At 33.7% G+C, this 11703-nt stretch overlaps 1 protein-coding gene across 1 annotated transcript; it reads left to right on the plus strand.

Annotated features, from left to right (window-relative positions):
• The first annotated feature begins 4761 nt into the window (after positions 1-4761).
• On the plus strand, positions 4762-11699 carry LOC114191037 (protein CHROMATIN REMODELING 8). Its single transcript, XM_028080184.1, has 7 exons — positions 4762-5247; positions 5440-5991; positions 6184-6586; positions 7322-8192; positions 9046-9655; positions 10048-10515; positions 10817-11699. The coding sequence occupies exons 1-7, from the start codon at positions 5158-5160 to the stop codon at positions 11474-11476; spliced, it is 3654 nt and encodes a 1217-aa protein (XP_027935985.1). The 5' UTR covers positions 4762-5157; the 3' UTR covers positions 11477-11699.
• The last annotated feature ends 4 nt before the right edge of the window (positions 11700-11703 follow it).

Consider the following 11703-nt stretch of genomic DNA (forward strand, 5'->3'; position numbering starts at 1 on the left):
CTATTTCTTGGTATGTATATACATATATCGGTGTTTTGTGTTTAATGTTAATAATCTCTGGGATGCTTTTAACTCTCTGTATATACAGAATTCAACGCTTGCGTACTAGTAGAAAGATCCACAGATAGGTTGCTTTATTTTGGTGTGTTGTTACACTGCATAGGTTTTTTTTTTTCTGTTTTTTATTTGAAGGAAATAACGACTTAGTCTTTCTATGCCATGGCTTGACTCTTCATTCACATTGTTATGGATGCATTTGCGGAATGTGACATGCACTCCTAATATATATCTGATTCACAACGTAATTGCATGTTTTATTTGAATATAATGGCAAAAGTGCACATGAATATAATTAATGCATGACAAGACATCTCATCCTTTTATATAAAACTTGATGAATGCATGAGAAAGGTGTAAGCTCGCTAGATAATCTTTATCTTCACTTAAGGAGTCCTGAAAGTGTTTATAGGTATAATATTAATTAATAGTTGAAAAACGTAGGTAGGTACGTGTGCTATGTTTTCTTTCTTTCTTTCATTTTTTTCTTTCTCTCTTTCCTCTTTCATTCATAATCATTCTAATGCTTATTATGTTGAATCTCGTACCTGTTTTCATGGTCAAGATTTTATGATTTTAATTATTATGTCTTATTTGATGGTTAAGATTTTTATAACTTTAATTATCATGTTGAATCCCAAACTTGTTTGATAATCTTTTTTCTTCTTCTTTTCATTCACTTTAATTACCATGTCGAGTCCCAGATTTGCTTGATAATCTTTCTTTTTTTATATTTATTTTCATAACATTAATTATCATGTCAAGTCTTGGACTTGCTTGATAATCAAGATTTTTCATAATATTAATTATCATGTCGAGTCTCGGACCTGCTTGATAATCATTGTTTTTTATAACTTTAACTCAACATGATAATTATTCCTTTTTATAACTTTTTTTTTCATAGTTTTAATTATCATGTCAAGTCTTGGACTCGCTTGATAATCATTTCTTTTTATAATTTTTTTTCTAACTTTAATTATCATGTCGAGTCTTAGACTCGTTTGATAATCATTCTTCTCCATAACTTTAATTATCATGGTGAGTCTCATACTCGCTTGATAATCATTATTTTCATCATAACTTTGATTATCATGTCGGGTCCCAGACTCGTTTGATAATATTTTTTATACTTTTTTAATTATCATGTTGGGTCTTATACTTACTTGATAATTGCTTTTTTACAACATACAAAATTTCTCTAGAAATATGCAAATTTACAAACCCTGCATGCTTACAAACCTTTCCATCTTTTTTCATAGTCTTTTATTTAGAACTACGTGATCCCTGATTTTCTATTATGAATGGAAATACGTAGGAGCGAGGCCAAGTCCTTGTCAGGTTCACTTCCCAAAAAATTAAAATATTTTAAATATCTTTTCAAAATAGTTTTTTTAAGAACTACGTAACATTGATTCTCCATTGCAAATGGAGATACGTAGAAGCAAGGTCAATCCTTGTCAGACCCAACTAAAACTTTCAACAATATTTTCTTTACCAATTTGTATTTGTTTGTTTGTTTGATTTTTTTTTGGGAAAAAATAATATTTTAAGAATTACATTAATTTTGCACACTTAATTAAAGGGAACCATCTTTGGACAGACGTTGTGGGGTGCTAATACCTTCCCGATACGTAATCGACTCCCGAACCCAAACTTGGTTTCGAAGACTATTTCTTTTTAAGGTTTTTCTATATTTTTTCTTAATAAATTATGGTGGCAACTCTTCTGTTATTTTAAAATAAATTTTTTCGTCGTCTCATCATGACCCCGGTTGCGACAGTTACAATAATAATAGAGTGAATTGACTCAAGTCATTATTTTATTATAGTTCAATCAAACTTTTCACATATTTTAACAATCATTGTTATAAAGATAGTAATTGAAAATTACAGCGTCATGTTACATAATTTAGCAAACAAATAAATTAAACATTCAAATTAAAGTTAAATATGTTTTGGTTCATTAACTTTCAATGAAAATTGGAATTAATTCTGATTTGAAACTTTGGATCAATTTTGTCTGTCATCTTTTGAAATACGTAGATTTAGTTATTTTAACCAAATTTTGTTAATTTTATTTAATGTTTGAAACGCGTTTCTCAGCTAACATTGAAAAATAAATGTGTCAAATGGTATAAACAATTCAAATGGTATCTTGAAACGCGGTTGAAACGTCAAATAAACTTAAAAAAGTTTGGTTAAAAAAACTAAATTCATGCATTTATAAAATTGGGGAGCTAAATTAGGTCAAAGTTCGATAAGAGACTAATTCCAATTCTGACTGAAAGTTAAGGGACAAAAAACATATTAACCCTTCAAACTATTGAAACATTAGTGAACAACGTTCTAGTATTTAAATAGTCATTTGGTCCTAGTTTTGGTCCACTTTTTTCAATTTAGTCCTAGTTTAAGATTTGTTTTCAATGTGGTCCTAAATTTCGTAAATTTCGTTCAATCAAATCTTTTTCCTTATCGTCGTCAAAATCGTTAACAAAATAGTGTATATGGTGGACTATTATTTTCTTGTGATGTGGTGCCACATCACCCATCATCTTCAACCTTCCATCCTTTCCCCTACAAACCAGAAACCTTAGGCAGTTTTTGCACTTGCACAATTGACGCACAACTACCATGTATCCTCTACATTACAAGTCGTCGACGTTAGTTGGATCTTTGCTAAAGATCCCATCAGCACACCACCTACAACTCGACGACAATCTTTGTCATCCACGTGAGACAACAACGACCATGTTCACCATGCACTCGCTTGAAACACATCGAAGAACGAGAACCCAAAAGCAAAACCCTAAATCGCGTCAACCTTCATCACAACGCGCAGAGCCTAGTTCAACTTGCCACCACATCATAAACTTCTGCCTCTTTCTTCTTCAACTTCCGTGAGACCATCTCGCACCACAACTCATCACAAAGCCAATTGCAAAACGAAGGGTAGTGCAATTCGAAGTTCATGAACTAGAAAACACGAGGAGCACGCAGATGGAGAACCAACATGCGAGAGCTCGTCGGAAAACAAAAGTCAAATAACAACGTTCTCTCTGATGGAAGCGAAAATGTGCAATGCACACAATGGACAACCTCCTTAGATTTTCAATGGAAACAAATCCCTAAATCCAAATCAAACCCTAAACCCAAAAATGTCATGTCAATGAATAACACATCACGTTATAGGAATAGTCCATCGTGTATACTGTTTTGTTAACGATTTTGACGGCGTTAAGGAAAAAAACTTGATTGAACGAATTTTACGAAATTTAGGACCACATTAAAAACAAATCTTAAACTAGGACCAAATTGAAAAAAGTTGATCAAAACTGAGACCAAATGACTATTTAAACCTATTTAAAATGATCGAATTGTCAATTTACATAATTATTTTACTATTGAAACATCAGTGAACAACATTCTAATATTTATTTTTGCTAAATTTAAAATTGACATAACAATTTAATTGTGTAGTATAATAACATAATATTAGTATATGAATAAAATTTAGAATTTTTTAAATTAAATATTCCATTAAATGAAATACATTAGCATTATTTTTTTAGTGTGATTAATAATAATAATAATAATAATAATAATAATAATAATTATTATTATTATAATTAGTAATAATGATAATATCAATAACAATAATAATAACAATATAATAATACAAATAATAATACTATTAATACAAATAACTATAAATAACTATGCTATTAATGTGTGAAACTAATGCAAGTTCATAGTTTCATGGAATTAAGCTAAGGAAGTTTCCTTATGATGAAATTAAGTTAAGGAAGTTTCCTTCCCCTCGCTTTTATGGTCAACATTGAATTCTATCATGCCATTTAACCAATGGGTCAAATGATAAAAAATCGTAAGATTAAATAATTGTCAACTAAATAAAATAGAAGAATAAACATAATATTAATGTGTGAAATGACTAATAAATTTAAAATGGAATAAGTGTCAAGTAAATAAAGTGGGGTATAAATGTAAATTGCAGGGAGTTTGTTTAGTTATATTATAATATAATATAATGTAGATTTAAATACTATTTTAGTTAGTTTTAGTTATATTGACAATGTCATGTGTCACACATAATCTGACATATGATATTTTTTTATTTTTTTCAAAAAATAAAAATAAAAATAAAAAAAACCACATACTGATACGTGACACATTGACTAACGACGTTAGTTAATTTCATCTGAAATAGACCTAATTTAAGTACCTTTCCAAAAGTTGAGATGCAATTGACAATTTTTTAAAAGCAGATATCAAATTAACATACCTATACTAAAATGAGTATCATCTGGATAATTAAACCTAATTTTATTTGTTTAATTTAATTTATTTTTTTTCAATTTAATTTTTGTTTCGTGATTCATTTGTTGTTTTGATGTTTAAATTGAGAACGAACCAAATCAAGTTGAATAACGATCATGATCATGTCAATTATGTTAACCTGTACACTCTAAACCAAACTGAACATAATTAAAGGTTAAAAAAAACAAAAATCAAATTGAATAAAAAAACAAACTAAAATAATATTTAAATCTATAATATAATTAGATTAGTATAATATATATATATATATATATATATATATATATATTATTTGCCCAAAAATAAAGGAAAATAAACTTTTATTTATGTAGACATAGTGTCGAGGGATTGATTGTTCTGTAAGGGTCTGTGTTATACACAGTGTTAGGATTGATAATCCCGTAAGGGTTTCTGAAGAGAGGGTTTAGAGTTTTCAAAGAATTTTTAAATGAATTCTAATTAAACAACACAAGTTTAATCTTGCGCAAGAAGCAAAACGACGATTCATTCCTTGCGTTAAGACGTGGGATCACCACAGGGAGCGAAATAGAGGGGTGAAACGGAAACAAAACACAACGACGGTGTCACCGACTCTTCTTTCCGACACGGGAATCGAAGAAGACGAAGAAGCTTTTTTCATCTGAATCGGAATCGTCGAACAGAAATTGAACGTTCTTGAGTTACGGTTAAAATGATAACCGCTTTCTGTTTTGGAAGCTAGGTCACGATGATTACCGCGAGAATTTGCTAACGTTTAAACAATTCGATGGAGGAAGAGGAGGATCGAATTTTGCTCTGTAGTTTGGGCGTAAAATCTGCCAATCCCGAAGACATTGAACGCGACGTTTTGGAAAAGGTATATATCATTAGTTTCTGCCTCTTCACATTTTTATTTGTTATCTGCATTTTAGTTCGAGTTTTACTGCTTCTATTTCCTTTGAAATAATGTGCAAGTTTAATTTAGAACTCGGTGTTGAAATTAATAGCATTGTGATGTTCACTTGAAACAAAACTTAAGATTTGACGGTTGAAGATGTTTAAATTGTAGGTTACTAAGAATGATTCAGTGACCGTTACTGAAGCTGAAGGTAGTGCTGAGGAAGAATGTTCTGATTTACGTGAAAATGTCGATCCATCGGCTAATCCTAAAGCTGAACTTCATCAGAAGTTGAGAACTGTTCAATTTGAAATTGATGCCGTTGCCTCCACCGTTGGGCGGTTGAGAAATGTGGAAAATAATGAAGAATGTAGTAATGCTGGTGAAGAAGACTTGGTGTCGGGGATTGCTGAGGTTGATTCCTCCAACAATTCAAACCTTCAGTGTGCTCTTAGTGCCGATAGGTTGAGGAGTCTGAGGAAGACGAAAGCTCAACTAGAGAAAGAGCTTTTGAATTTGTCCAAGGATGATGCTTCGAAAAGTGTTGAGGATGGACAATTGATCTTTAGTTTAGCTAGGGAAGAACGGAAGCCCAAGAGGAAGGTTAAAGAAGATAAAAAATCAGACAAAGGCAAGGGAAAACGACTTAAGAAAGTTTCGTTTGACGATGATGTTGATTTTGATACTGTTCTGGATGCAGCCTCTGCCGGCTTTGTTGAAACAGTGAGTTTTACTTTTTATAATCACTTTTGTTTTTGTCCTAGTTTGTCATTTTGTTTTTTGGTCTAAAAGAATTGGTGATTAGAAGGGGAGTACTCGATTTTTATGAAGTACGAGTGTACCAAATTTTAAGGATATAATACTTGGTGGAGGTAGTAACGGGGAACTCATTTTCTACTACTTCATATGACTTAGGAAAGGGATGAACTGGTGAGGAAAGGAATTTTAACCCCTTTTCATAAGTTAAAGGGCTTTGAGCGCCGTTTTGAACAACTAGAAACGTCAACTAGTCATAATGCAGCTGAGGAGGAAAATGCTAGTGATCTTGCTGCTGCCAGTGTTGAAAGAGCTGCCAAATCTATGTATGAGGCAGCAAGATCTCGCCCAACCACCAAGCTGCTTGAGCCTCAAGATGCACCGAAGCTTGATGCACCCACTTTTCCATTTCGAAGGCTCAGGAAACCACTACAATCTTCCAAACCTCTAGATAGAGAAATGGAGCTAAATAAAGATTCAAAAAGGAAGAAGAGGCGGCCTCTGCCTGGAAGAAAGTGGACCAAGCGTGTTTCTTGCGAGGATACACGTATGGAAGAAAGTGGTATGTTAAAATGTAATGTTCTTATTGAAAAATTGGATCAAATTCTTATTTACCTGAACATCAAGAGAAAGAAAAATAATATGAAACAGTAAATCAGTCTTATAACTTCATTAACTTTCCTATCTGGTAATAAATTTTTGGGCCTCGTGATGCACTCAAATTAACAAGAGGAGCTAAAATATATTGTGATTTTACATGTAACTTCATATTAAGTTTTGACAATGTCTTTGTTAGAGATGCTAATATAGAGGAATAATTCAAACTAGTTGTATTTGGTTATATTTTAAAAACTTTAGCCTGGATATATCTTTTGCCATAATTATTATTTGCTATCAGCATTTGATTTTATGCAAATGGTGATGTGTCTTTTTTTAGTGCTTCTTTGTTTCTAGTGTTATATGTCTTTGTTGATTGCAGTTTTAAAATGCCTGTCTTGCAATCTAAATTTTTGTCGTGTAAGAGTATATGTGTATAGATAAGTTATGTGTTGATAGTGGATTACAAATTTCAACTTATTTCCTAGACCAATATTCCCTTTTCGAAAGATTCTGAAAGGAAATTCTAATAAAATAAAGCATGTGCATTGGCCATGTGTTGATGTGAGGAAATATTATATGATGTATCATAAACTTGTTCCACTTTTATTTCACCTTTAGAATTTTGGTTTGCATTAGTATTATGTACAAGTCTGTTTTTGTTCATAACATAGTTCAATTTATTGATCTGGTTTTCCAGAAAATGGAGATGGTTGCTTAGATAGTTCCAGTTTTGAAAATTTAGAAGAGCAAGGCATTGAACTTGATGATCATGAATCTTATGTAACGTTAGAAGGTGGGCTGAAAATCCCTGTTAAGATATTTGAAGCTCTGTTTGAGTATCAAAAGGTTGGTGTTCAGTGGCTGTGGGAATTGCATTGCCAAAGAGCTGGTGGAATTATTGGTGATGAGATGGGGCTTGGTAAAACTGTCCAGGTCTTATCGTTTCTTGGTGCACTGCACTATAGTGGCATGTATAAACCTAGCATTATTGTCTGCCCTGTTACACTCTTGCGACAGTGGAAAAGGGAAGCTAACAAGTGGTACCCAAAATTCCTTGTAGAGCTTTTACATGAATCGGCTGAAGATTCTGCTCCTAGGAAGAAGCGAGCTAAATCTGAAGAAACAGACTGTGAAACCAATAGTTCAAGTGACAATGATTATGAAAAAGGTGTGCCACCATCTAGAAACACAAGAAATTGGGAATCCCTGATAAATCGTGTCATGAGATCAGAATCTGGATTACTTATCACCACTTATGAACAGCTCAGAATATTGGGGGATCAGTTGCTTGATATTCAATGGGGTTATGCAGTTCTTGACGAAGGGCATAAAATAAGGAATCCAAATGCTGAAGTTACCCTTGTTTGCAAGCAGCTACAAACTGTACATCGAATCATAATGACTGGTGCACCTATTCAGAATAAACTGACTGAACTGTGGTCATTGTTTGATTTTGTTTTTCCTGGAAAATTGGGTGTTTTACCTGTATTCGAAGTTGAATTTGCAGTTCCTATAGCAGTTGGTGGGTATGCAAATGCTTCACCTTTGCAAGTATCCACAGCATACAGGTGGGTCAATATTTTTCTTTTGTTGGGGAAAAGGTATAATTTTGGAAGGGTTATGTTAAAAATTTGGTCTCTATGGTCCCTAAGTTATAAAACTGTTAAATGTTTTTTTTAAGTTGACCCTTACTGTCATTTCAGACAAATGTATGACACTGTTGTAATTTGGTTGACAATAGTAGGGGACCATAAATAATTTTTTATTTAACAACTAAAATGTAGAGGTTTATTTTTTTAAATATGTAGGGACCAAAATAAAAAATAGTGTCAAATATAGAGACCAAATATTTAATTTAACCATTAAAACAAACCTTTTACTGGTGTAAATTTCCTCATCGATTATTAAATTCCATAACCAATTTTCATAGAAGTGCCAGAAGGGAAAAATTACTCATTGGTATATTTCTGGATGCACCAGAATACATCCAATTGAATTGAGGGTAAATAAGGTCAAGGTGGCCAGTTTTCATATCCTTTTTGCACTAGAAAGTTTACCAATCTTTACTGAAGTTGGAGAAGAACAATTCGAAATTTATCCAAAAATAGTATTTCGCTTTAATTTGGTCAATACTTGGTTAAAATATGGATGTCTTTTGTTCATAAACTGGAAATGTTTTTCCAGGAATTTCTATATTGTACTTCTTCAAACAAAATTTAAGGCATTGTATTGTTTTAATAATAAGTTACAACAGGTAACCAATCCTGATCCTTTGATGAGTGGGAAAATGAAGCAAAAGAAGTTGTTGATCAATATTTTTAATTAGGTTGTTTGCATATTTCATCTAGGGATATTGAACTAGTTAACTTTGAAGGTAAGCCTCTAACACCAAATAATATTAATATACTTGTCATTTTTTAGGTGTGCTGTGGTGCTCCGTGATTTAATCATGCCTTATCTTCTCCGACGGATGAAGGCTGATGTGAATGCCCAACTTCCGAAGAAGACGGAGCATGTTCTATTTTGCAGCCTTACACCAGAACAAGTATCTGCTTACAGAGCATTTTTAGCTAGCACTGATGTGGAGCAAATATTGGATGGACACAGGAATTCTCTTTATGGAATTGATGTGATGCGCAAGATCTGTAACCACCCTGATCTACTTGAAAGGGATCATGCCTTCAGTGATCCAGATTATGGAAATCCAGAACGTAGTGGGAAAATGAAAGTTGTTGGTCAAGTGCTTAATGTTTGGAAGGAACAGGGTCACCGTGTTCTACTTTTTACTCAAACCCAACAAATGCTTGACATTTTTGAGAATTTTTTGACGTCTTCTGGTCATGTTTATCGGAGAATGGATGGTCTCACTCCTGTAAAACAGAGAATGGCCTTAATAGATGAATTTAATGCCTCAAGTGAAATATTTATTTTCATTTTAACGACCAGAGTTGGGGGTTTGGGGACCAATCTTACAGGTGCAGATAGGGTGATCATCTTTGACCCTGACTGGAATCCCTCAAATGATATGCAGGTTGGTTTGTACTGGATACCTACATCTTTTTGTCGAAATTTTTGAAATTTGAATGATAAACTTCCCTTCCACCATGTTCACTTAGCCAGTTGGTTATAAATCATAGGAAGACAAAGTTGCGATTTAGATATTTTATGGCATGGGGATTACGGGATAGAGAAATTAGGAATGAAGAGGCATAGAAAGGTGAAGCATACAGTGGATTCTTTTATCACCTTATTTCGTTCCATCCTTAACCATGTATCTAAATAAACAAACAAGTTTTTAGAGTAAAATTGTCTGACGTTTATATTTTTGAAATTGTTTTCATTTTCTTATCATCGTGGAGGAGTTGTGGTTTCAAATTTAAATCCTGAAAGGTTTAGTAATAGGATATTCATTTCTTTTAACAGGCCAGAGAGCGGGCTTGGCGTATTGGTCAGAAGCGGGATGTAACAGTGTATAGGTTGATAACACGGGGAACTATTGAGGAGAAAGTGTATCACCGTCAGATTTACAAACATTTTCTTACAAATAAGATATTGAAGAATCCACAACAGAAAAGGTTCTTTAAGGCCCGGGATATGAAAGATCTTTTCGTACTTAACGTGGATGGAGAAACTGGGTCAACTGAAACTTCAAACATTTTTAGTCAAATATCTGAACAAGTGAATGTCATTGGGACACAGAAAGAAAATAAGGACAAGAATGAACATAGCCAAACTGCCAGACTGGATTCTGAAGATGTTGTAGTTAATAATGATGACAAGTCAGAGAGAGGATCTCCGGAGGGAAAGGGGAAAGAGAAGGTTGAACATAATAATGGGGTTGATGATGGAACAGATATATTGAAAAGCCTTTTTGATGCCAATGGGATACATGTAAGTTTATTCTCTGCATACGAGTGTTTCAGCGTACATCCAGTTTTATCATGCATCATTATGTTTATTTGACTGATTCTAGGAAAACTAGACCCTGTTGCACAACTTCAAGAACTAAGATAATTATGAACAAAGATAGTACTGAGTTTGTACTGTAATTACATTTACCATGCTCTGTGCCTCAGGCTAGTTTAGAATGTGATACTGCCGTATTAGCCTGTTTGTTGTTATAGAGTGATGCTTTTTACTTTGTAGTACTTTTCTGTGTTTCCTTCGTAATAAACCTGTTCTATGATGGTAGAGTGCCGTGAACCATGATTTGATCATGAATGCCCATGATGAGGAGAAGATGAGACTTGAGGAGCAAGCATCTCAAGTTGCAGGAAGAGCTGCAGAAGCTTTACGTCAGTCACGAATGCTCAGAAGCCATGATAGTGTATCTGTTCCCACTTGGACAGGAAGGTCAGGAACTGCTGGTGCACCATCATCTGTTCGTCGGAAGTTTGGTTCAACTGTGAATCCCCTGTTGGTAAATAAAAGCAAGGGAACTACGAAGTTAAATGGATTCGCTGCTGGGGCATCGGCTGGTAAAGCATTATCTTCTGTCGAACTATTAGCTCAAATTCGAGGTAACCAAGAGAAAGCCATTGGTGCCGGGCTGGAACATCAGTCTAGTATGTTATCAAGTTCCACGAATCAAGCAAGATCTTTAGATGTTAGATCTTCCAGGGCTACTGCAAGTTCATCTGGATTACAACCTGAAGTATTGATTCGGCAAATCTGCACTTTTATACAACAGCGAGGGGGTAGTTCTGATTCAGCCAGCATAGTTCAGTATTTCAAGGAACGTATTCCCTCACAAGATCTTGCCCTGTTCAAGAATCTGTTGAAGGAAATTGCGACTCTGCATAAAGGATCAAATGGATCTCATTGGGTTCTGAAACCAGACTATCAATTCTGATATCAGACACTACCAATAGGAGTAAGTTATTTGCAAATATTCCAATGCCAACAGTAGACTCTGAAGCATGCTTCTTCGTGTTGTTTTATTTTTTTGTATGATACAGTCGCGAAGAATGCCCATTTTTGGTTTCTTAGCTCAATTTTGTATACGAGAAAATCGCATTGTTATTTCTAGTTTTATTCATTTGATTTTCTAAGTAAAGAAAGCCATGTAGAGACAATTCC

This window comes from Vigna unguiculata, chromosome 7 (genome assembly GCF_004118075.2).
Source record: "Vigna unguiculata cultivar IT97K-499-35 chromosome 7, ASM411807v1, whole genome shotgun sequence".
Taxonomy (NCBI): Eukaryota; Viridiplantae; Streptophyta; class Magnoliopsida; order Fabales; family Fabaceae; genus Vigna; species Vigna unguiculata.

Coding starts and splice junctions, on each gene's coding strand:
- LOC114191037 (XM_028080184.1), top strand. CDS start 5,158: ATGGAGGAAGAGGAGGATCGAATTTTGCTCTGTAGTTTGGGCGTAAAA. Junction 5,992..6,183: donor CTGCCGGCTTTGTTGAAACA/GTGAGTTTTACT, acceptor CATATGACTTAG/GAAAGGGATGAACTGGTGAG. Junction 10,516..10,816: donor TTGATGCCAATGGGATACAT/GTAAGTTTATTC, acceptor CTATGATGGTAG/AGTGCCGTGAACCATGATTT.